This window comes from Alosa sapidissima, chromosome 15 (genome assembly GCF_018492685.1).
Source record: "Alosa sapidissima isolate fAloSap1 chromosome 15, fAloSap1.pri, whole genome shotgun sequence".
Classification (NCBI taxonomy): domain Eukaryota; kingdom Metazoa; phylum Chordata; class Actinopteri; order Clupeiformes; family Clupeidae; genus Alosa; species Alosa sapidissima.
Genome location: NC_055971.1, coordinates 4,425,816 through 4,452,829, shown reverse-complemented (window position 1 = coordinate 4,452,829; position 27,014 = coordinate 4,425,816). Strand labels below are relative to the sequence as shown.

Sequence of the window (27,014 nt, the reverse complement as noted above, 5' to 3'; positions counted from 1 at the left end):
AGTTCCCTTGGTTCACTCCACTTGTCTTAACAGGTAGGTGGTCGTCCCTGTCACCAAAACCACAGGTATCTGGAAATACAGGGATCAGTCCCTTGCAGGACTTTCAGGTCTCTTTTGGTTCGACCAGGGATGGTGTCCACCATACACAATTCTGTCATCCAAGAGTCTTGGATAGGTGCACTCGAGGCTTGCATGTTGGCTATGGCAAGCGGCAGAGGGACGTCCAGGCCGTGTGATACAAATCGCAGTGTTAGTGGGGCTTGTGGGAAGCCTAGAAAGGGTATCGGCATTGCAATTAGCTGTCCCAGGACAATATTTGATGTTGTAATAAAGAGGGCAAGCTGAGAAACCCAGCAATGTTCCAGAGCGCCCAGTTTTGCTGACTGCTGGTATTGGAGGGGACTGTTGTCAGTGTACACGGTGAACGTGTTGCCCAGGAGATACTTGACATTTTTTTCTGATTGCCCACTTGACTGCAAGGAGTTTGAGTTTCATAGCACTATAATTTGACATGTTCCTCTCACTTGGCCGCAAGCCCAGGCTAGCAAAGGCTATTGGTCGCTGTAACCCATCCTTCTCCTGTGACAGAACTGCCCCCAATCCTGCATGGCATGCATCCGTAAGATAAAGGGACGACTGAAATCGGCATAACCTAGGACTAGTGCTTGAACAAGCCATTCTTTTAAGGCTCTGAATCCAGAAAAAGTTCTGAAGGCAAACCTGAACGTGACTACATTCAATGTTAACTCTCCAATATTCAGATGTCTGTAATTGAAATGTATGCAAATTAGTGCATAATTAATGAGATATTGTTAAATTACATGCATAAACATATATTTTCAGAAAACTTGTAATGCAAAAAAATATTGTCTCTACATAACTAATCAACTAGTAAAGTTTCATAAGAATATCAAGGAGTTAAATTTTTTACCCTATTCACCCGTTCTATGTTGCCTATGGAGGCCAGTTTTAGGCCGCAAATGCTAATTAGCAGGTTTAAAACTAAAAAATCAGCTAAGTAAATAAGATATTCAGAATCAGCACCCAAAAATTAGGCAGAATACCCTCTTTACCAGTGTTTTCTCACATTTGACCCCCAAGTGATAGTAGTCCCAGTCTTAATTATGCATTATATAAATGATGTCATCTAAGCGTGAAAATCTGAAGACAAAAAAATCTTGTTCCTTAGACTCTATACTAGCAAAATATGCAAAAAAATAATAATTTTTACAAGAAAATCCAGCGGAATTACACAAGACACGGTACTACTCCCAGCAGAGATCACTGATCCCAATGTACGAATTTCACTGAATAATCATACTCAGTGTGCAGGTTTGTAAGTGTCGTCAGAGGGTAACAATATACATATACATGCATACATAGGTTGAGGAATGAGATTTTATTGAAACCCACATATAATTGAATACACTGAAGTAAATGGAGATACATTCATTTCTTCCACTGTCATCAAAGCGTGTTGCATGAATACTGTATTTAATAGTTTGTTGAGATGAAGTAGAATTAGGATATCTGCTGTGGATTAATGGTTTGGCTTCAACTGAGAGAAAAGCATTTCAGACAGGCAAAGAAGAAAACATAAAGACGAGTTTTCAAGTTTTACTCAAATACAGACCTCCAACCATCCCTGACTGCCACTTTCAAAGTTACATATCTCTTAAGGATCTTTGGGCATCAGCACAGATGGTCAAACAAACAAAACAAACAAACAAACAAACAAACAAAGGAAAGAAACAGACCAAACATTATTGCCATGATGGTTACTGCCATCCTTAGGGAGAAGAGAAACAGACGACTACAGAAAGAGGAGCCAAACAAACAACACAAATACACAATATACAAAAACAATCTCCTGAAATCGTACGCTGGGATTTTTGTAATTCAGAATCACATTATCGTTCACGTTTAATCAGGTCTACAAGCAATTTCTCCCACTAGCTTGTCACCACAATCTCCTTCAGAGAAAACAATGTCCCAAAGGCTTCACCAAGCATTACAGAACTGATATGCACACACCAATCTCCATGGTAACAGAACCATCCTACTAGAACTCTGACAAAGATTTGTAGGAGGTGGACACAAAAACAACAAAGTAACATTTCCAAAAAGAAAACATTTCTGTAGCATCAATTGGCACAACGGCTTGAGTTATATCAGTGGGAATGTACTGTAGAGATGTTACATCAACAGATGAAGCCTCAATCTTCACATAAGCATTCATTCATACATACATACATACATACATACATATTCACATTACAGAGATGTTAATCTACAGGTCATGGTCTTTATTAGAATATTTATTCCAACAAAATAACGGATTGATTGGTGATAAGAAACATTGTTTTGTACAGATGAAAATATACAATTTAGCAATAGAAAACAAGCAGGCCCATGAGTTCTTACTTTAGAACACTTAAAAGAGGACATATACACATATACATACATCGATATGTATGTCTGTACGTGTTATCGGTTTCTGTATGCCCACATGCGTGTGACGTTACGCAAGCGCTACGACTGGGCAGTGCAAAGAACAGGGAGCAACTCAGGAGGCACACTGGGCAGCACAGGCCCTCTCCCTGACCACAGCCCGCATTCCACTACCGGAGAAGGTCTCCCACCATGCAAGCACACTCGCACACACCTCACATACCAAGATACATCCTTGATTCCCTTCATAGCCTTTCAGTCAAGTGAGCCAAAACAACTGGCTCCTTGACACCTCCCTCATCTCCATCCACCGATCATTCACTTTCGTGCACTCAGTCTTCAGTAAGGTGCAGTTCTCCTTCCTTTGAGAAAGTAAAGGCAGAGGAAGCACTGCTTTCAAGTCATGAAGTATTTAGCGTTCACAAGTCTACTACCACTTGTGTCCAAGCGGTCACTCTCTACGAGATCACACAGGACATCGTGTTTGGACAGTTGCATTAGGTTATAGTGGTGCTGAAGGAAAACCGCACTGGACCTGAACACAGGCGTTAGCATCCAATGGAGATGCAGAGGTGATATTGGTGATGCAGAAGGCCTTACAGAACACCACTGCCACTGCATAGGAGCAGCTAACACAAAACGCTCTCTTTCCAAAGGGAAAACAGATAAAGGAAAAAATATATATAGAATTTGACATTCAATTAAGAAAGGAAGCCGATGAGAAGAAAAAACACTGGAAAGCAATACTTACAAAAAATATAAATAAATACAAAAACAATGCAATAAAAGAGCAATAGTGTGTCTGTTCTTCAAATATTATGAGGTGTGCATTTTTGCTTCTTCTCTACAACTATGTTTTTGGTTGTTTGTTTGTTTTTTTTTTTACAAAAGAAGGAAAGGTCCTTGGTTGTACAGTGAGTGATTGGCACAGGGTTCAGCTAGATAGTCTTGTACGCCAGGTAGTCCTGCATGCACACAGGGATGGGGAGCGTTTGCACTTGTTGAGTGGGCATGACCCGGCGCAGAGCCATGCGGCACAGGTGCTGGAGACTGGCGATAGAACGTGGGCTTGCCCAGAAGTGCACACTGCCATCACGAGACCTACGGAGAGAGAGGAGGAGAGAGACCCAGATAGGCAGGATTAATGACAAAGTAACGAATCAAGAGAGAAGATGTCTGTGTGTGAGAGAGAGGAACAGGTGGGGGAGCGGTCAGAGCACAGAGCAGCATGAAGAACTAGTATTTTTAAACAGGTTTACACGGGTGCAGCTTATGTAACCCCGGGGGTGGAATGTGATGTGAGAACCACTTGGCGATCACTTTAAATGGCACACAGGAAGGACTTTGCCTGAAAGAACAAACTTCTAAACACTGAAGTAAAGACAGATGGTCAGGGATTTTCGATAAAGAATGCAGTTTTATCACTGTGTGGCAGCATGATCATTTGTAGAAATGTCATACTAGAAAGTGCTAGGAACGTCTGCGAGTTTAAGAGGGTAGGTAGTAGGGATGCACGATATATCGGCGGCCGATATATTATTGGCCGATAAGTGAAAAAATGAAAATATTATTATCTGTCCGATAACAGAATTCTGGCCGATAATTTGCGCCTATATTTTTTAAAGTCCTAATTTAGGCCTACGTAAGGTCCGTCTGGCTACACTGAGCTACTTGAGCTTGGTTGGCTATACTTTTTCCTCAATATAATGTCAGCGGTGTGAATGTATTTCACCACTCTAACAAAATCTGTGGATATGCGTTCATTTGGGAATCTGTGCATCTCAATCCTCTCGTGAATGATCCGCCATTTAACCTTACCAGAGCGGAGCTCAGCCCTACCTAGAGCCGTCTTGTGCTGATGTGTTTGCACTTTACCGCGCTGGTCGGGGAAACAAATAAACAAACTCGTTAGTGGGACGAGTACATAAGTAGGCCTAGTTCTATGTTGTGTTTTAGTATTATGTTTGCATTACTTTAGCTTGGGTTTTGTATTATTACCTAGAAATATGCTAACCATTCCTGCTTCAGTTCCAGACAGGTCATCATAATAAGTTATTAAAACCTTCGGGGCTAATCCCTTTAATTTCTGCTGCAGCAGGTTGTGCGCAACAGAGTAGACGGACATAAGATACAGTCTGAGGAGTTGCAGCTTTATTCAGCTACCCGCAGTTGAAACTAAACCCAAGTTTCCCTCACAAACTCTGTTTTGGTCGCTATACTGTAGCTTATTCCCAGCTGAGCCGTTTATGAGCGTTTAGTCCTAAATGAAAACGATTCATACTCTCTAGCCACTCACTCGCAATTCACTGACGTCAGGTTCACTTAAAGGAGCCACACATACTGTAGGGCTAGACTACTGTTATGTTGACTGCTGTACTATTGAGGACTATGATGAATTCTGTCCATCATTTGGTGGTAGGTAAAATTACGCTTATTAAATGCTTTCCCCAAATCACTTTTCACAATTTTTTTAAGAGTAATATTATCGGTTATCGTATCGGTCACAACAAACCAATAAATATCGGTTATCGTTATCGGCCCTAAAATTCCATATCGGTGCATCTCTAGTAGGTAGCCTAAGTCCACATCATGCCGAGAGAATGTGCCGTCCTGGGCTACACAGATGAAAGGGTATCTAAAGCCTTCTGTGGACACTTGATCCTCTGCAGAAGTATGAAAACAGTCTTGTGTGTGTGTGTGTGTGTGTGTGTGTGATCAGCCACTTACCCCGCAGCTAACACACTCCCTCCAGTAGAGAAGGCACAGCAGAGGCCATTGGCCACAGGTGCAATGGCCTGAGGGGACTTCTCCTCAATGTTCCAGAAACGCACCAGCCTGAAATGCATAAAACATACATTTAAACGTTGTTGTACTCCACTAGAAAAACCAAGGAAAGCCATTCTATTTTTCGGTCCCGTCTCCCACAGACATTGATAGAAACACCCCACTCAATATGCATACAAAACTATGCATTGCACAAAATATCAATACGTTACTCTAATTTTCATCAAAACTCCTTTTATCGAGAATCCAAATGTGCTTTGAATCATCTTCGAATTCATAGAGGCCTCTTTCCAGATTTGATAGCAGTTCCCAGAGCAGAGAACAGATTATTTTTCCATTCCCCTCTCCACCCACCGCCCCCCCTTCTGTCCTCCATTTTGTGGAGTGAAAACAGCCTTGCTCCTCAGGCCTCCGGGGCCGCCAGTGCTGCGCGGCCCCTCCCCCATTCCTTTCCAATCACACAGCCAGAGCCCTGAGAGCAGGCGTTGCTCACTAGTGATTAATGGCGGTCATGTGAGAAGCATGAGATTCCTGCCCTCTCCCTTCTAGACTCTTCCTGCAAGAGGAACGGCTTCGCCAGGCCGATCTCTATGAGCTGGTTACTCACGATAAATAACAACGTCACATTAGAATAAACTCATGACCAGGGTCTTATTCTATTGGACTTGAAGTGATTTAAGGTTGGGCAGTTCAGTGGCAAGTGACCATAAGCCATCAGCATGGTGCTGAACTAATGAGTATAAGGTTGGGTCAGGGGCAGAGTTGAGATTTTCTTTTTAACAATGACCTATTTTTGCTGAAAGAGGAATCCAAATTTTGCAATCGTTCACATGACCACTTAAAAGGAAGTGGTCAGCATATTTCCAAGCAATGTGTTGAGAAGGGACAGTTTGCCAATAAGTCCAAACCACAGATATTGATATTTCTGCAACTACCTCACCTAAAACGGCAATGAATCCAACGTTTGAAATAACTTCAACTACATGGCCATAACTAGGCTGCAAGTTTAGATTCCAATAAGGTACTTTGTTAGTCAATTTTCCACAACTTAAAAAGTAGCCTACTTTTTTTGTAGATTCATGTTTCATTTTAAAATATGTTGCTTTCTAGAGCATTTAGCCTACCATCTTTAGCACACATCTCCATTGAAGTATGGCTACATGATGGTAAGGCACTTGGAGTTGCGCTCTCTGATCAGTGAGAATCTCTTGCAGCACTTTTTGAATGGTCAAGACCCAGCATATGGGTCTGCGCGTCTGCTTGAGGCTGCTGACATTCACGTCTGGAAATGGGACTTCCTGCAATGTCAGATCGCTTATTTTTGTTGTCACGCACCAATCAACAAACTCAACGCACATGAATATTAGAGATATGATTACTAGGCTACACAGTGCATTTGACAATGTCTTTCGGCCACGGTTTAGGCAGAGACCTTCTTATATGCTTTTTGCTTTAAAGTAAACTGAAATAAAAGAGAAGCAAGTAAAAGAAGGCCCGTTTATTTAATGTGTCAACAGAATATTCTGTCCGCGTTTTCCGCATCGAGGAAATCATAGGGCCCTAGATTTGACTCACCTGTCGTCAGTGATTGTGGCGATGTGACGGCCATCGTGACAGAAGGCCACCGAGCGCACCCATCGATCATTCGCGCCCCCAGCAAAGATAGGCGACGGGGGAGGGAAGAGGTGCCTGCGTGTCAAGACAAAGTGGGGTAACGATGAGTGCCGTAGAGAAGGATAGCACATGCATGTGAAATGTGTGTCCTGTGTGCCTGAAATCAATATTTTCCACGTGGTCAGTTCAGGCAGACTCACCCCAGCTCCAACAGCACGGTGCCCATGTGAGGGTCCCACAGGATGACGCGGGTGTCGTAAGAGGCTGTGGCCAACAGGGCTCCGTCCGGCGAGAACTCACATGACACCACATCATTGTGGTGGCCCTCCAGCTTCCGGATTAGTGTGTACTTGTCCATGTTCCACAGGAACACCTGCAAGAGCAAAACAAGCCTGTTATAGCGCCACTGCTCAACATTTCCACTTAGCAACAACATAGACAGAAAAGGACTCTTGATTTTGATTTTACAAACACAATTTAACGGTGTGCCCAACGTATGCTCAGTGTCAACTGTTTAGTATTTACAAACTAGTAAAAACAAAACAAATACAACACAAAAATTAGTCTGTACATGCCACACCAGCAGCAAGGCTATGTTATAGCTGTATATGGCTACACCTCTCACTGTTATCCCATTCACAACATGGTTCAGTAACTTACAACTACATCATACATAGATCATTAAAACTACATTTCATTACAATTCAACAAGGTTTGCAATACAATTTAACATTCCAAAAAGTTAAGTTAAATTTAAGTTAACATGAATATTCAATATAAGTTTTTTACAAAAAAAGAAAAAAGACTACAACAGGTTTGAAAGGAATATACAAACAAGTAGTAACTTAAGGTAACATAATGTTACTCCACTGGCATCCCCTTTCAGTTTTAGTTCACTTGTGTTTACAAAAGGCCCGCGCCGGCAGCGTAGGCCTACGGAGAGACAGATACTGCAAGAGAAGAGAACATTTGATGGCCAAAAGGCACACACCTTTGGCAAACACACAAAGCAAACACAGGAACAAAACCTAGTGCAGTCTAAATGTACAAAGCCAACTGCTCCATTGTTTTGCTCCAGCGCAATGTGATCATATAGGCCTATATATATTATATTTGACACTTTTTAAAAAATCTCATTATGGAAAAAAAAGGCATAACATGCCGTTTAGGTCTGTTTCACCATTTAGCAAGTTCTTGTGACATGATGACTACAGCAGTCATTGCACTTGAGCAAGCATTATTTGACATTCCGACTAGTCACAACTAGGACTAATAAAAGGTTTTACATAATAGTGTTTCTATCCTCTTTCAAACAGAGGCAAGAGAAATGAAAGGACTCTAGAACCTGACAATGCTGGCAAAAGCTTGCAGTCACGGTGTCATTTTCTCATGGAATACAGAGGATGGTTTTGACTTCTTTTTTGTGTATAATTATACAGAAAGGGATCCATCTTTTACAATGCAATAATGTTCATGTTTGCTTTGCAGCCTTAGCCTGTGAGCAAAAGCAGCTGAGGAGCAGAGGGCAAGGCTAATGCTAGCAACGCTACCCTTCTGCCCTCTTAGAGGAACATGCCAGAATCCTCTTCTTCATAGCTGACAATGACTGACGTTACAGAAAAGCAAGCTGCCTGCCTAAGGAACAAAGAGCCTTTTCATTTCTCATTAAGGCCACAATGAACTCACCCCTCACAAGCAAATGTGTATGTGAGTGAGAGAGTGTGTGTGTGTGTGTGTGTGTCTGTGTTGGGGGTGAGGGGGGACCTCCATGCTTCAGTTACAGTTAATGGGGCTTTAACCCAAATGTAGAAGTTGGTCAGTCATTTAAAAAACACTACCGCCTGAACTGACAATATGTAGGTAAGGCATGTGTGGAGGGGGAACTGCGGATGTGTCTACAGAGGTACTCAGAGGGAGAAGTTTGGTGAAGATTTGGGGAGAGGTTTGGTGAAGAGGAGAAGTTTGGTGAAGATTTGGGGAGAGGTTTGGTGAAGAGGAGGGGATAGGGAGGAGAGGAGAGGAGACAAGACAACTGCCAAGAGAGTTTTGTGTACTACTTGTTCTGAGGTTTTCAAAATGAGGTATGACACTAGGAAAGCTGGGGGAGACAGATGCAGTGCAGCACCTACATGCAGGTAGCCTTGCCGTCAGGAGCAAAGGCTGCCCCCCCTCACCATGGCAACAGGAGGGGGAGACTGCAGGCAATGGGCACTAGAGCATCCTGTGGACAGGGGCTGGGGAGGTGGCCCTCCATGGCAACCGTGCTAAACCGCCTGCAGCGGCGCGCTCCCCTCCAATACTACTCACACACAGAGCTCTGCCACCACCTGGGACAGGGAAAGCAAGACACTTACGGATGCACACACACACACACACATCCACACGCACCTAAAGCTGTGGGATTAGCATTTTTTCTAGAGGAGGATTACGCCTCTACACTAATGCTACTAAGTTTAATTCAGAAAGCTTTCTTCAATGCTTCTGATTGTTCTGCTATACAGATATAGATGGGAGAGTGTTTCCTCATACCATTTGCTACAAAATGCTACAATGGGCACACATTTGCACCAAAATATCAATAGCCAATTTACAATATTTAAAAAATAATAAAATAAACAACAAGAAATGCAAAAGCAGTAATTCCCAGGCAGTTTCCCATGCAGTATTGTTAAGACATGGTTGTAACTAACAATCACACCCATACAGTGCAGTACAAAACACATGCACATTTCATTTTTTCACCATTTCTTACGTCACAGTTATCCTCAACTTTTTATTTTGTCAGGAAGAACAATTTGCACCTACTGACTTGACAGGTTATCAAGTATGACACTGAGCAGTGCTTACACACAGTTCTGGCCTCACACTGCAGATCACTTGCAGAGCTCCAGCTAACTCAGAAACTCAGAAACTCTACAGCGCGAGGACGGGTTTGGGACTATTGATATAATCTCCAATCTCAAATTTAACCCATTACTCAGCGCCACCAAGCTAAGATTCTGATTTATGAGTTACCTGGAAGACAGTGCGCACACACAGGCACAAGCAGAAGCAGAGCAAGTGTAAACAATAAACAAGACGAGGAAGGAAGGGAAGTACGTACCGCTTTGCCCGCCCCCACTGAGCACAGCACTGAGGAGTCGGGAGAGAAGGCGCTATCATAAACCCAATTCTGATGGCCCCGCAGGACTTTCACCATGTTGCCTGAAACACAACAAGCAAAACAAATTACCAGACCAGAAAGCCTTGAATCACATGGCAAATGAGGCTGGAGAAAACAACTCCACTCGGTCAGTCTCTACGGTGAAGCAACAGTATTTGTATCCATTTGACCTGTTCATGCCTGCTCAGTAAAGGCCAGCAAACATAATGCTGTAAGCAGGTATAAACACATTTGAAAAAAGCACTTGGATGTAAGGCGTAGATGTGAGACAAGGGGGAAAGACCACTGCTAGGTCACCTAAAATAATTATTACAGTTTTTTACAGAATGTTAACTTGATTTCTTGAAAGGATAGTCTGCAGTCAAGCTCTGCCACATGATCAACAAGCCAGAGCTCCACCTACTCTGACGGCTTGGGCCTCGTGGTTTAGATAAAGGGAGCTAAAGCCTGTGTTTACACTCTTAACATAACAGTTGGATTGTTCACCCGGACACGTTACACTGGGTTCAAAAACATGTTGAGAAACAAAATGTCTCCTTAAAACGCTGGAGGCCAAGTGGACCAGTACTGAGTTTAGAGTTCCAAACCCATTACACTAACAGCAGGACAGGAGAGCCTGACCGTGTGAGGGCACTTGAGGAACACAGGGGGACTTCGGGAACATTCCAGCGAGTGCCCAACTAGCCAACATTGCCTTGTACATATGAGCCCAACATTATGAACATAGATTTACTGAATAACTTAAGACATTTTCTACATCAATTGTTGTGTTGTTAGCACCCTAAAGAACAACAGTAGCTTTGGTGTATTTGTGTGACTGCGACTGTAGGCTTCTCACCATCATCTTTCAGGTCCCACACGCGTAGCGTTTTATCTCGGGATGCTGACACCAGGACGAGGCTACCGTCAGGGGCAAATGTCAGGTCTCGCACAATGTCTGTGTGGTCCATCAGGTTAAGCAAAAGCTTTCCTGTCAAAAGAACAAAACAGCCATTTAGACACCATGTGAAATGCATACCTTCAGAAACAGCCAAACAAGATTGATGTTTTGGTAAGAAAAACCAAATAGCATCTACTATGAGGAGCAACAGAAAAAAAAAAAAGAAAAAAAAGAGGTGGAAGACAAAGAAAATGTATGCCCACAATGACAAGTTAAAAAACAACAATACCATATAGGATCACTTCATATAATAGGATTAGTATTCTAGGAGACCGCTAACAGTAAATGCAGAACATTTCCAGGGACGCCACAATGGCTGAACAGCACATTAAAGCTACTGGAAATTTGTTAAATAGTGTTTAATAAAATCCGGCTGCCATCCAATTACATACCATCCTTAACCGCAGTCAAAACATTTATACCCCACCTAAGATATGGATTAGTCTGGCATGGGTGACAGGAGCATTGTTGTTTGGACAGTACATGAAGTCTGCCTCAGAGAGATGGGGTTTGGTTGATGCACTGGGTGCACTTCCAATATGATTCCTAAGTTATGTTAATTCTCAAAAGAATGAAATCGGATTTTCACTGTCACTGCACTCTACTCTGACACATTTGATGACCTAAAGTGAACTAACCATAATTTCAAACTATCCGTGGGACACTGGCATGGGTGCCAAACATCATCATTCCTGTTGCACAAGAAATCTGTGACAGCCAATTGCAGCTCAGCGACAAGACCTGCCCCTCTTTAACAGCCAAACCTCCAAATCACGTGTCGACACAGCTGGCAATTAATAGCCAAGCAGAGCTGCTGACGCCTGTTTAACTACCCACCCACCTTCTGCTAGGCCAAAACACACCCCTCACTATGTGAACTGGATTGCACTGGAAAACAGAGAAAGTATACAAGAAATAAGAAATCACAGGTTGTCTCTTTTTTTTCCTGCTTCGAGATCCTCCCTCACTGCAACGAAGGGAATTTATTACACAACTCCTATGAAACCCTTATGTTAGGAGAAACGCAGAGAGAAGTATGCTGCCTAGGCAAATCACTGCCTAAAAGGGGACAGGGGGTATTGTTCTGCACTTTTAGTGCAGTTTGTTTGTTTCAGGGACAATCAGTGAAGGTTAGACGTCAGCAACGTGGTTTTACAATTCAACAACCGTTGGGCAAACAGCAAGACAGAGGCGAGAGACAGACAAAAGTCATTCAGAAAAGACAGCAGAGAGAGGAAAAACAGGAAAAAGGCAGAAAGGAGGTCAACACCCTCTCACACTCACCCAACCCCTGACACACAGACACACACCATTTACTAATAAATAAAGTCATTATAATCATAAAGACTTTATTTCACCAGTCAACTCTGAATATGGTGCACAAACATGCTGTCTAACATTTTTATGCACCATTAGCGTGGATTTGTATAAATAGATAGTCTTTATTGTCTCATAGGGATAATCATTTCCACACATCTTCCATTCATGTTCCATAGCAGAACACCACACATAACATGTAACACATATGTCCCATCCACCCATGTGGCATACATCTCATCCACACAGCACACATGGGATTGATGTAGTTCAAAGTATTCCTGGCTTAGCACACACACATTTAATAGGGCATTCTACAAACAAACAGAGCCATGTCAACGGACTTTACACAAGAGTGAAGAATCAATTTGGTTTTGATAGCTCTAGAATGCACCAACACTGTTTGTTATGGGGAACCAGCAGAATGATTTACAGAATGACATCAAGTACGTGGTATGAACGTTTAGCTGCGTAACTCACATTATGGCCCAATGCCAAAGCAGAATGATTCCCTTACCTGTGTAGACATCCCAGATCTTAATGCGGCCATTGTTGAGGCCAGTGGCCAGGAGCAGCTGGTCCTGACCAAACTTGAAGCGGTGCCACTCAATGTTGACACAGCGGCTTTGCTTCTCAGGCACGGACGAGCCAAACGCAAGCCCCCACACCACATCACCGCAGTCAATGGTGTGCTCTCGCGGTTCACTGGACAACGGGGTGACAGTGCCAATGCTGTTCTGCCGCGATAGGCGTCCCACTCCAGTTGAGCGCTCGTCCTTCCTCACAGACCTAAAGGAGAGGGCAAGTAGGGTGAGAAAGAAAAGGTCACTATTTTCACAGATGATATGGCCTCGTCACTTTTACACAATAAAATGCATTACATGAGACTGGGAAAATGAAAGACTCAAACCGATCAATCATTCTGAACAATGTATTGCACATCTCTTGTTTAGCTCGTGCCAACAGCAGCTCTACTACAGGGGGCAACACAGCACCCATGGGACGCCTATGAGGTGCCCGCAGCGCACTTTCTAGAAATAGCCAACAAGTCGCCTGCAGATATCACTCTAAAACATCCTCCATTGTGAAATTTTTTATAGATATTTAATTGTAGACCATACATGTGAAAATCTTGTGTCATGCATGCCATGCAATAGGACTGAGTATTACCTTGCGAAAAACAAAACCTTTTTTGTCAGATAATGGAGAGATTTTAGATGTGAAATAACTATAAAAGGCGTCTTTATAAGTTAGGGTGGTGATGGTTATTGAAATGTTACAACCAAAATCTTGTCCACTGAAATCAGAGCTTAAACAGGCTCTGAATTCTCAATGGTGGGTATAGTAACCTAAATCATTAATTGCACAAAAAGATTGCTTTTTACGTTTAAAAAATATAGATTAGATTCCCCATGGAAACTCTGAAATGACCAAACTGAACAAAAATGTTGGTAGTGTTGCATATTGATATTGAAGAATCAGATGAAAATACAGTTGCTTAATATATAAAGGCTTATAGGCCTACATAATATTGATCATTTAAATGTAAAAATCACATAGGTCTATTATTTAGAAGGATTACCCTCGCAAAAAAGGGGTGAGCGTCTGTTTGTTTCAAATGAGTAGCCCTCCATATGATTTCAGGTTCCTTTAGGTAGCCCTCATTCCCAAAAAGGTTGGAGACCCCTGCTCTACTGTGAGGGATCATCCTACTCTGTATGGCATCCTCTCAAGAGGCGGACCCAATGCTTCAACTAAGGGGTGTTAAATTGTTCACAAGGAGGTATTGTTTGACCCAAGTTCAAAACTGTGGTCAGAGGCCTTCACAGGCAGTTACTGTGCAGGGATGAGAGTGAATGTAGCAGGATGGCAGTAGATAATATATGCCATGTGTCTTTGGCAAGCTGGACAGCAGACAGAGGTTTCTTTATGCAGCCACAACACAGGGGGTGAAGGGGGGAGTTGTGAACTTCCAGAACATTCTGGATATGCAATCAACTGGGCTATAACCTAGAAGAAAAACTGTATATATACACACAATCTAGAAATCCCTGGGGTCCATGCTTTTGGAAATTTATCACATTAATTTCACTGCTACTCATTAACAAGCTTTATGGTCAACTTCCTCTTATCTGCCATATATTTCTTACAAGGCATGTGCCCTACATCCGTGGTGTGTGCATGAATGTGTTTATGGTTATGGCAGCTTTCTGACAGTCATTTAGCAACTTGATATGGTTTACCATGTTCGGCAAGACTACCTTGATTTTGTTTCCTCCTTGTTGTAGTTTACCCGTGCTGCTAATTTGTACTGACAGGACACACTTTAAACAACACTTAACAAGTGAATAAAACTTTTATATGACAGGCCGAGACTTTCAATTAAAACATGGGATGAAGCAAAACAAACTGTAAACTTCTGTATCTGAAACAGAGGGGGTAGTTTACACATTACCCTTGCACTGAATACAAAACAAACACACCCTGTGGCAGGCAGCCAACAACAGGAGAAGAGGCGCACCATAAAGAGAATAGACTTGATTGGCCTAGGTGCTATGCTGTTGCTTCTGTGTGTAAACAACAGGGTATGAAGATATGATCCATCAACTATGATTGAACACATGCATACTTACAGATCGGCTAAGCATTTTGACCAGGGTAGGAGCCTCACAATGCGATGTCCTTGAGACCAAGCGAAGTAGGAACCATCAGGTGCAAAAGCAACAGTCCAGGTCTCCCGTCCAGACTTCTGGTCAAAGGGTGCAACTGGAGCTAAGAGTTCCCCAACAAACTTAGCCTTTCCTGAGGATGGGGAGACAAAACATAAAAACTAAACATCTCCGTTCACACTTCAAAAACGAACAAATACAGCACTACATAATACTCTTTCAGCCAGAGCAATATAGACTGTACTACTGCAGCATTGTAGCCTGCCCCCGGTTGATGCTGTTTACTGTTTTAAGTCAAGTCAAGTCAACTTTATTTCTATAGCACATTTAAAAACAATCGAGTTGAACCAAAGTGCTTACAAACAAACATAAAACAATGACAATGGTACAACAACAATAATAACATAACATGGGGGAAAAATAAATACATAATTGAAATAATAAACAAATTGGTCAAAAATAAAATAAAGAATAAATAGTGTGTGTGTGTGTGTGTGGGGGGGGGGGGGGGTATTAAGGTAGATTAAAAGCTTGGGAGAAAATGAAAGTCTTTAAGTTAGACTTAAAGCAGTCAATGGTTGGAGAGGACTTAATATGTACAGGTAGACTATTCCAGAGTTGGGGGGCAACAACAGAGAAGGCTCTATCACCCTTAGTTTTAAGGCGTGTTTTGGGGATATAGAGAAGATTCTGAGATGAAGACCTAAGTGATCTTGGAGTGCTGTAAGGAATTAGTAGGTCACCTATGTAACTAGGTGCCAAACCACTGAGGGCTTTGAAGACAAAAACTTAACTCTGTGCTCCACAGGTAACCAGTGCAGCTTAGCCAACACAGGAGTTATATGCTTACATTTCTTAGAGCCACTTAATAATCTAACTGCTGCATTTTGAACTAGCTGAAGTCTGTTGAGAGTGGAGTGGGTCAGGCCTGCATATAATGAATTACAATAATCTAGTCTAGATGTTATGAAAGCATGTATAAGAGTTTCAAGATCGGAGGACAAAAAGGGCTTCAGTTTTGCAATGGTTCTTAACTGGAAAAAGCTGCCTTTGACCACACTATTTACTTGCTTATTAAAATTTAAAGAAGAGTCAAAGAAAACCCCAAGATTCTTTACTTCACTGTGGCAGTTTGCAGAGAGGGGTTTAGGCGAAGTAGGAAGTAACGTTAGGAATCTCTGATCGATGTGACTGGTAAGGCTGGTCCAATGTGTTCAAAGTTCGTGCCCGTCGCGATGCAAGTGTTGGAAACATTTCCCAATCCAGTCACCAGACTTTATTCACTTCGTAAATGAGTTTTGATTTTTCCAGGCTAGCAGCATAGGGACACACCACCAAATCATAGCAAATGTTATGGTAAAGTTATAACAAAAAGTTTGACTTGCCTATTAAGAGTGAATGAAGTAAATCGAAAGACCAATGACCAATGTTGTATGGTTTTGTTTGTTTGTTATTGTGCTTCCTTGCCTTCCTACTATGTAAAGCGACCTTCGGTTTGAGAAAGGCGCTATATAAAATAAACGTATTATTATTATTATTATTATTATTATTATTAATTATTTATTACAACGAACATCTCTTAACCAACAGCACGCAATGGGTCACACTGACATACTTGGGGTTTTGTACGTGACTGTCGGGGGATGGTAAACTGGCAGAACTGAGAATTCTATAACTGGCCTGCGTTACAACACGTTTTAACAAGTTCTCCCCATGATGCCCGCAATACAGAATATGATTTGTGAAGAATGTATGCCAGTTTCACTGCACTGCATACATTGCACATCAGTAGCAAAACTAGGTTAACTGACTGAACCAATATTAGCGTTAAAATTATGCTATTGATAACTGTAGAGATCAATGGCCATCTTACAATTAACATCCAAACACCACACCCACGCGAAATTGTTTTCATTACTAATAACAATGCAAACTACCTTCTTTTGTCTATTATTTTGTTATCTATGAAGCAAGTGATCACTTAATTAGCTCGCTAGTTTAACCAATTTTTGTGGTGTAACGTCAGCCCGTTAGCTTGCTAGCTGCTAGCTAAGATTAGGCAAGTTACAGCCACGTTAACGTCCACGGAAAACATACGAAAAGGACACGCCAAAAGACCATCAAGAGAGTAGCGTTGGAGCATCAACTTACCTATTTCATTTTCGTTTACAAAATCTGGGAAGCTTGCCATCTAAATGGAAACACGTTTCTTGAAAAGAACGCCTTATCAGTACAAATGGTAACGTTACGAATACAAAATAACACTTTAGCTAGCGATTCAAATACTCGCTAAGGTTAATCCACCCAAATGCGATATGCAGGGTCTGGAATGCAGGGACGTGCACACAGCGGGTTTACTAACGTTTAAGGCTGTGTTAAATTCACTACAACTGATTATAATACGATTCTCCACTCAATAAAATACACCAAGTGTTAGTTAAAACAAGTCGAAATCGTAAGATAGTCACTGGCTTTAAGGGGTCTAGAAATTCTTCAGTCCCGCTTCTTCCGTCCACACAAAAGCATAAACACGCAATGGCTACTACCAAAGCTCGTGTATTTATGGGTAGATGCCCACGTCATCGTGGTTGCCTAGGAGATGTAAAGGGACCTCCCTTAAAACGTGAGCTACGAGGTATTCAGTCACAACCCAGATAGCAAGCAGAGGTTGGCCCAACGTTGTTAATGGTTGGCAATGATTGGCAGCGTCAAGAGTTGGAATTCCAACGTTGGGCCAACATTGAACCAATGTCAGCTGCTCAACCAATAATATCAAATTGCAATTGGTTGGGCAGCTGACGTTGGGTCAGTGTTGGCCCAACGTTGGAATTACACCCACAAATGGCAGCGTCAAGAGTTGGAATTCCAACGTTGGGCCAACACTGACCCAACATCAGCTGCCCAACCAATAATATTGTCTCCATACCTGTCCAAAAAGAGGTGTTCAAAAGCGTTCTTTCTTTAATATCACACTAGATAACAGAGATAATCAGGCTAGAAAACAGCCTCTCCAACAACTCCAACATTGCAGTAGTTTATGCCTTTTTATGTTTTTTTTGTTGTTTTTTTTTGTCCCAATGCAGGCCCTCTGCAAAAAACCATGCAGAACCCCGTCCATAATCACAGCCCCAGCTCCTGCCACCTCCTGTTTTCCCCTGCCATATGCCTCAGAATGAAGACACAGGTACAAAACAGTTGCAATTTCACTAAGACAAAACTAAATCTGACTATGATGTGTTACTGAGTGAACAATGGAAGTCTGTCCTTTGGTCTGATGAAACAAAACCGCCATTCAGGTGGTGTGTATGAACATTACATGTTATTGCCATTGAACCACTCTGCAAGACAATGACCCAAGTATGTCCACTGTCCAATAAAGTATTTCTCTTCTTATCCACAGTACTTGTCCAGCCATCAACATCGGCTACACCACCAAGGGCCCTTACCCCTGTGCAATCTGGTACACAAACATCTTGATTTCAGCAAGAATACTAAGAATCTGTATGCTAAGCATGAAGACAATAACTTGTGAATTGTTTCCGTCCTACAGGCCGTGATCACATCATACTACGGGCACTGGAGGAGCTGATGGTGCAGGTTCGACAGAACACCCTGCTTTTGCAGGCTCTTACTAGCAGACAACCGGTCCAGAACACCAGCCAGTTGTCTGAAGAGTACAAATTCCCAATGACCTGTGATGAGGACCTCACAAGAGTTGAGAAGTTATTAGACAAACCACAAAAGAAAGCCCTGGTATGGTCGCAATTTGTTAATAATTATCAATAATTATTCACTATAATCAAAAATATTAGCCCCCTGGGCCCTGATTCAAAAGACCAAATGACCAACACTGTTAATTTTCTGTAAATCACATTAAGTTATTTCGTTGTCTACTGCATTTCGTTGTCTCTGTACTAGTACTCTGCACAATGACAATAAAGTTGAATCTAATCTAATCTAATCTAATCTAATCTAATCTTTCTAAAACACTAGTATCCATTCTGTTCTCATCTGTAGACTGCATACCTCGCAACACTGGGAGGTTGCAACCCCGGGGATGTGGTAAGGCGAATGCTGCGCCACATCCTGGATGACGAATTCGCACAGCAATTCAACTGGCTGGGGCGAGGGGGGAGAAAGAAGGCTTTTTCAGCCTTTAAGATTACTGCTGTGATACGAGGTGTGTAACCAAATCACTCTAATGCTGACATAAGCATCTTGTGAGTGTGTATCTAATGAGTTTTGTACTGCTGTACTGCATTGCCAAGAGTTAAAAAAAACTGTTACCTGTTCAGGTGCATCGGCTGTTCAGAAAATAACCGCCAGTGATTGTGAGGCAGTCATGAAAAACTGGCTGAAGTACAGTGGTGACAGGAGTGGAGGGAGAAAGAGGAGAGCTGGGAGACAGCAGGGAGGTATGCACAGCCAAAGCTTCATGATCCTTCAGCTTTTAAGAAATTAAGACACAATGAGTCATGACATGCAGGTGTTGCAGTACTCCTGCACTGGTTATTTGAATAAAAAACTAAACAATTTGACACTGCAATAATACATTATAAAAAAAAACAATTATTCAATTATTACTTAGTTGTTTGTTTGTGCCTATAGACTATTGTTATTATTATTTTTCAATTGAATAGGCTATCCAAATGAGTGAATCATACAGGTCTGATCAGGACGCATGCACATGCTGACTGTCTATAGCTCTGCATTAGGAGCTAAAACTACAGCGCTTTTACTTTTTATCACAGAAATTCTAATCAAATATGATTGTTTTCTGTCCTCAACTTCCCTAGCTCTGCATCATGGCAGCCTTATCATTCAGTATTCTTTACAAATGTGTTCTCAACATGGTGTTGCAAACATATCCAACAATTGAAAATTAGGCCAATTGACTCCATTTAACTTTATTAGGAGGCATAAACAAACATTACCTGCAGCCAAATGTCTGCCGATCTGTAGGTCTAATGAACATCTTTACTTCAGGTGATGATACAGTGTCCAGGGACGACAGCAGCAGCAGCAGCAGCAGCATGGATGATGACGACTTTTAAGTTATTTATTTATTTGTTTGTTTGTTTGTATTGTTTATAATAAATTATATTGTTACCTGTAGGTTATAACTGCTGTCTGTTTTAATTGCTTATGACATTTAAGCTATGAATGGACTTCTGTAAGATCCTAGAAGCTCAAATATCATGCTTATAACTATAAAAGGAAAAAACATGGCTAAAGTTGGCAATTGGTTATAAGCCAACGTTGGCAATTGGTCTTAAGCTCACCGAGTTAATGACTGTCAAAAATGACGTTGGCCCAAAGTCATGCCAACGGCTGCTATACCGTTGGGCCAACATGTTGGGCCAACGTGTCCCCGACGGCCAAAGTGACGTTGACCCATTGTTGGCAGGTGACGTAAGGCCAACGTCTCTGACACAGTTGAGCCAACATTGGGCCAACCTCTGCTTGCTATCTGGGAATGTTTTTTTTGGTCAATAACACATCAAAGGTAACCTGCATTTTTACTAGATTCTTTAGAACACGTCCAGAAACTGACAGTTTAATAAAATGTATGCACAACTTATGCCTACTAAATTGAGGGCACAATTTAGTAAAAATCACAATTTCTGTAAAACCGTAATTTAATGTTGACTAAGAATGCCATGTGCCTACATGTCTATCCATGAAAATACAGGTATACTTGATGAATGACCAACAATCCAACAAAAAAATGCATCATATATGATTAAAATATATACATTTGACTGCTATGCTAGCACCATAATAACAAAGCGAAGTAGCAAGCAACACTCAGACCTGTGTAGTCCAGCAAGTGGGCTAGTTGAATATAGCCTAGTTTGTCAAATTGAGAAATGTTGTGATTAACACATCACATTATAACTGTTATTGAGTGTTGTTGACACACAATAAGCAAATTGTGTTCTCGGAATTTGGAGGAAGGCTGCAGGCAGCAGGTGGATAGCCTATAACTGGCAACGACCGAAATGCAGACAAGAAGTGTGAAACATGTTAAAATATGCAAACATGTGTGTGTGTGTGTGTGTGTAAAGACATAGGCGTACTCTAATAGGCCCTAAGTGTTTTATTTTTTTTTTCACCCAATGAACTTTGTGTGGCCATTAACTCTGTCACAAATCAACAGAGGTGGAAAGTAACGAAATATATTTACTCACGTTACTGTATTGAGTATTTTTTCTGTGTATTTTGTATTTTTTAAGTAGTTTATAAAATCGGTATTTTAAATTGTACTTGATTACTTTTTGAGTGAAGTATTGTACTTCGCTACATCAAAAATCCCATCCGTTACTTGAGTAAAAAAAAAAGTTAAGACTAAGGAAAACAGAAAGGGAGAGAAAAAAAATCACTAGCCTAGTGATAATGGTCAGCATGTAGCCTACAACAGGACATGAATCAAGCTGACGCCATGCAGTCTTTCTGAAAGTGATGGAGATGGAGCTGGATCATGAGATGCATCAGATTAGCCTAACCTATGAAAGTGTATTTTCCGCTATTCCAATGGGTTGTCTCAGTTCGTTTTAGCACCAATGATTGCGGAGATATTCAAGCAAACACCATGGGATTTCGTGTTTTGACGTTTGTGCTCACCTTTCTTTGGAAAGAAGTTTATTAGCAGTTGTTTCCCCTCATTTTGATGTCTCTCTTTTTCCTGTTTTGGCCTTTGTTTTTAGTAACCTGACTTGGCTTTCTTGGAGAAAGACATTGCACCAGCAGCACAACAATTAGCGGTCCACTACTAGCGATGCTCAACTAAATAAACAAAAGATAGACTACCTTATGAATCGTGCAGGCGGACTAAACCATTTAGCTCTTTAGCAAGGGAGAGTGAGAGTGACCTTAGACAGTTTTCACTATGTTTTGTATACAAAATCCAGTCAGTCAAATTTTACATTTCGTCTGACATTCATTTTTACATTTAATTTTGAAGTTAAAATATTCAGGTAAAATAAATATATGGTGGAAATAAGTATTGAACGCTTAATTTTTTTTTTCCAGTAATTAGCCTAAACTTCCATTGAGTCTATTTGAAAATTTCACCACACATTATATTAACACACATATAGGCCTAAAAAATCCAAACATAAGAGTTTTGTGTATTAAAGTGGAATGACACAGGAAAAAAGTATTGAACATGCCTACTGAAATTTCTTCAATACTTTGTGGAAAAGCCTTTGTTTGTAAAGACAGCTTCAAGACATTTCCTGTATGACAAAACGTATTAGTCGCAGTATCAGGTGTGATTTTGGTCCATTGTTCTAAACAGATTCCAGGGGTCCCTCTTGTGAATCCTGATCTTTAGTTCCAGATTACTTCCAGAACTGTTTAATTGAATTTAATTGAATTGGCTGCCTTCAAGTCTTTCTGGAGCTTTCTCCGAGTGGTCCTTGGCTCTTGGAATTGACTATCCTTCTGACTCCCTGGTCAGAAATATTGCGAGGAGATCCTGTGCCGGTTGATGATGCAGTGATGTTTCTTCCACTTGGAGATAATGGCTCCCACGCTGCTTACTGGAAGATTCTGAAGTTTTGAAATGCATCTGTAACCAGTTTCATTGATATGTTTTGCAACAATAAGGTTGCAAAGGTCTTGGGAGAGCTTTTTGCTTTTATCCATCATGAAATGTTTCTTGTGTGACACCTTGGTAATGAAAAACCTTTTTATAGCCCATCAATATGTAAGCTACCAACCAAGCTTATATTAATTTGCGCAGATAGAAAGGATAACTACTCTCTAACTACTTACAGATTCCAGCTCGTTCCTTGCCTTAGTGCTTTTTCTTAGCGTGTTCAATACTTTTTCCCTGTGTTATTCCACTTCATTACACATGACTCTACTTATGGAGTTGTTTGGATTTTTTTATGTGTGGATTACCTGAGTTATTACTAATGCCTGATGAAAATGTTGTGCCCCCTGTATTCCACTTTTCAAGGGCCCTCTCCTCTATTGCCCTATACTTCCCACTTTCCCCCCCAGTTCGACGCCCTTTAATCTGCTGAACCTTCTGCTCGTTTCCAAATATAAAAAAACTCTCTGCAACTCAACATTGGCCTGCCTGCCTCAGCTGCCTGTGAGGGGCTTTTCAGTTGTGCTGGATTACTGTTCACTGCAAAGCGACCCAAGGATGAGTGAGCAGTAGTTGATTTTCAAAGTTAGTTGCAAACTTAAAGGAGAACTCCGGCGATTTTTCACATAGATCTCCATTTCTCAACATCCTTATCAGGCAAGTACCTCCACTCGGCGGCCATATTGCAACACTTTTTGGGCACTTATCGTGCATCTATTTCGGCAGAAATGCGTGTGCGTAAGGCTTCACGACAACAATCTTGCTCCAGCAGCGAGATCAGCACACCACATGATTGGCTCAATGTATTTTACAACACACCACATGATTGGCTCAATGTATTCACGTCATCGTTTTGCCGCGGATGGGTTGTGATATGTGTAGACAACTGGCGTTACAAACTAACCCCATGCATTACTATGGAGGATTTTTTTGAGTGCTGTATCTCCTCATTAGAAAGTCTCTGGTAAAACTAGTTGTTCTGGTACCCCCCCCCCCCCCCCCCCCAAAAAAAAGTAACTAAGTAACTTTTACTTAAAGTACATTTTAAATGAACTACTTTTTACTTTTACTTGAGTACATTTTCAGATCAGTATTTTAACTTGTACTTAAGTAATATTTCATCAAGGTATTGGTACTTTTACTTGACTACAATATTTTCATACTTCTTCCACCTCTGCAAATCAAGTGCTCTTGACCATGGGGCCAAAACAAAACAGCTGATAATCTGATGAGGCTGTCAAAAATCTCAAAGTCTGTAGTAGAGGGAGAGCAGCTTTACAGAAGAGAACCTCTGACGGCAAATTTGAGGAAAAGTTGGTAAACCACCTTTCTTACCTAATTTGAGGGTGCTGATTCTGAATATTTTGTTTACCGAGCTCCATTCTGAGTTCTAAGCCGCATAATCAGCATTTTAACATAAAATAGCGATTTGTTTGTGCTTATTTTCCCCTAAATTGGGTTGATTTCAAAAGTAATCACTAAAACCCAAATAAAAGTGTTCTCTAAATACATATTTGAGCATTAAAGAAGCCATTTTATAGTAAACTGGACTCACGCAGTGCACACGCGCACAGTCAGCAGATGGAGCATTCTGGATTCCACAGCCAACGGTCGGCAGTGTTACGGTGTGGCTGACTTTTGGGATGGCAGTGTAACCAGAGAGGGTTAAAGCGGAACAAGGATCTTTGGTGTAACGCAGCTTCACCAGTGACTTGCTCTGTCCGGTAAGTTTACAGTATGTATTAATTAATGTGTCAAATGTTTACAGTATAGGTTGAACTAACAGCATTTGTGCAAAACTGTACATTCGGTTTCATTAACAGCTGGGGTAATGTTAAGTTCAACTTGCTAAGTGGCCGATATATGCGCTAGCTGCTAACAGTTTGCAGCTAACTGATAGCAGCTATGCGAGTTAACGCTGCCTCAGACCATGCAGAGCAGAAAACAAATATTCTAGGTATTCAAGCCCTTTGATATTTTTTAGTTATCGAAGTTATAAGGAAGTGGTGGCGCCTGGGGTCTAGAACTAGGCTGTATAAATTTGCCAATTAGGGGTTTGCAGGGCGTGTCATCAGATCTGGACATCGCCATATTGGAGATACTCGCCTCATTAGAAAGCATTAGGCACTGAAGTAAATCCCTAACATCGTCAAAGAAAATGGTTAATTATTGCCGTGTTTTAGATTGTACCAATAGGTCAGACTGAGAAAAACATCTGGTGTAGGTATCGACTTCCAAACGTTATTAAAAAACCAGGGAGAAGGCTCCGCCTTAACAATCTTTGAGTTTAGTTCTAATGTTAGCCATTTCTCATGAGAAACGCTTGCTAGCATGCTAAGTTGATTCAAAACGTGTAGCATGCTAAGTTGATTCAAAACGTGTAAAGATTCACCGAGCACAGGCACCGACAAAGGCAAAATGTGCCGTTCCACCATATCTGTTATCACCGGCCATTGCAGAAAACGGCATCATGCCAAAAGGGGCAGAAATATCAAAAGGGGCAGAAATCCCCTTCACCTCCAGGAACTTAAACGGTCTTCACCGACAGAAACCTCCTTCTCCATGGGCTTGTGGAACTGTCAATCCGCAGTCAACAAAACCGACTTCATAGCTGGCTATGCCAACCACCTTTCATTGGAACTCCTTGCTCTCACTGAGACTTGGATCAAACCAGAGAACACTGCCACCCCGGCTGCACTCTCCACTAACCTTACACTATCCCACACCCCTCGCCTATCTGGACGATGAGGCGGGACGGGCCTGCTGATCTCCAACAAATGGAAATTCACCCCGCTACTGCCTTCAAACAAATATGTCTCATTCGAATTCCATGCCATCACAGTGATCGCCCCAGCAAAACTCTACGTGCTGGTCATCTACCGCCCTCCAGGCCAACTAGGCGACTTTATTGACGAACTTGACACTCTGCTATCCTCCATCCCTGAGCATGACTGTCCGCTTCTTGTTCTCGGTGATATGAACATCCACTTAGATGCCCCAGGCTCAGCGGACTTTTTGGCCCTGGTCCACTCCTTTGACCTCGAACTGGTTCAAAGCCCACCGACTCACAAAGCTGGCAAAGAGCTTGACTTGATCTTCACTCGGAACTGCAGCACAGACACCCTCATGGTGACGCCTCTCCATCTTTCTGACCACTTCTTCATCCAGTTCAACGTCAGCCTGTCAGAACAGCCTCCGGCTCCTCAGCCGATGGTCACGTTCCGCCGCAACATCCGGAACCTGTCTCCAACGCACTTCTCCTCTGTGGTTGCCTCCGGTCTACCTCCACTCAACACCTTCTCCTCTCTGGAGGTTAATGAAGCTACTGACTCGCTCTGCTCCACACTGACCTCGTGTCTAGACGAGCTGTGCCCTCTTACCACAAGGCCAGCTCGATCTAAACATTCTCATCCATGGCTAAATGATACCCTCCGATCGCAGCGCACCAAACTCAGAGCCGCGGAGAGGAAATGGCACAAATCCAAACTAGCTGACGACCTCAAAAACTACCAGACACTCCTGACCTCCTTCTCAGCCAGCATCACTGCTGCTAAGACTGCTTTCTACAATGACAAAATCAACAGCGCTACAGACACTCGAACACTTTTCTCAACCTTCAAATCGCTACTCAACCCTCAGCTGCCTCCTCCTCCATCCAGCCTTACTGCAGATACCCTCGCCTCATTTTTTACAAACAAAGTGGCGGCAATCAGCAGTCAATTCTCTACATGCCCACTCAACGCATCTGACTCAGATACCGCACTCCTACAACCTCTAGGGACTGCTGGAACATCTTTTTCAGCATTCATGCCTCTCTCCGAGAGTGAAGTGTCCAGACTCCTGACATGCAGCCGTCCTACCACATGCTCGCTGGACCCTATACCTACGAGCCTACTTCAGTCCATCAGCCCGACCATCGCTCCAGCTATCACACATGTGATCAATGCCTCGCTAACCTCCGGCACATTTCCAACAGCGTTCAAAATGGCCCGGGTAACACCGTTACTTAAGAAAGCTTCTCTCAACCCTGCTCAAGTCGAGAACTACCGCCCTGTCTCACTACTGCCTTTCCTATCCAAAGGCATTGAACGAGCAGTCTCCAAACAGGTCTCTGACTTCCTTTCACAGAACAACCTTCTGGATCCAAATCAGTCTGGGTTCAAAAGCGGCCACTCTACCGAAACGGCTCTGCTGTCTGTAACAGAAGCCTTAAAAGAAGCCAGGGCGACCGCTCGGTCATCAGTACTCATTCTGCTTGACTTATCGGCTGCCTTTGACACGGTTAATCACCGTATCCTTCTCTCTATACTCGCTGACATGGGAATCTCCGGTTCTGCTCTCTCCTGGTTTGAATCCTACCTCACAGGACGCTCGTTTAACGTATCATGGCTTGGTCAGCTATCCGCACCTCACCATCTCACCACAGGGGTCCCCCAGGGCTCAGTGCTGGGCCCCCTCCTCTTTGCTATCTACACC

General features: G+C 42.2%; 2 protein-coding genes across 2 annotated transcripts; one reads left to right on the top strand and one right to left on the bottom strand.

The window, feature by feature from the left end:
• Window positions 1–1,384: 1,384 nt before the first annotated feature.
• Window positions 1,385–17,485, bottom strand: wsb1 (WD repeat and SOCS box containing 1). Its single transcript, XM_042063344.1, has 9 exons — window positions 17,090–17,485; window positions 14,903–15,071; window positions 12,787–13,058; window positions 10,851–10,982; window positions 9,953–10,053; window positions 7,050–7,222; window positions 6,811–6,924; window positions 5,179–5,286; window positions 1,385–3,552 (listed from the first exon to the last, which is right to left on the bottom strand). Exons 1-9 carry the CDS (start codon window positions 17,127–17,129, stop codon window positions 3,390–3,392), a joined length of 1,272 nt encoding a protein of 423 aa, XP_041919278.1. The 5' UTR covers window positions 17,130–17,485; the 3' UTR covers window positions 1,385–3,389.
• Window positions 17,486–17,852: 367 nt separating this feature from the next.
• On the top strand, window positions 17,853–20,001 carry LOC121684023. Its single transcript, XM_042063946.1, has 7 exons — window positions 17,853–17,878; window positions 18,022–18,122; window positions 18,339–18,398; window positions 18,489–18,691; window positions 18,956–19,118; window positions 19,234–19,353; window positions 19,925–20,001. Exons 2-7 carry the CDS (start codon window positions 18,101–18,103, stop codon window positions 19,990–19,992), a joined length of 636 nt encoding a protein of 211 aa, XP_041919880.1. The 5' UTR covers window positions 17,853–17,878; window positions 18,022–18,100; the 3' UTR covers window positions 19,993–20,001.
• The last annotated feature ends 7,013 nt before the right edge of the window (window positions 20,002–27,014 follow it).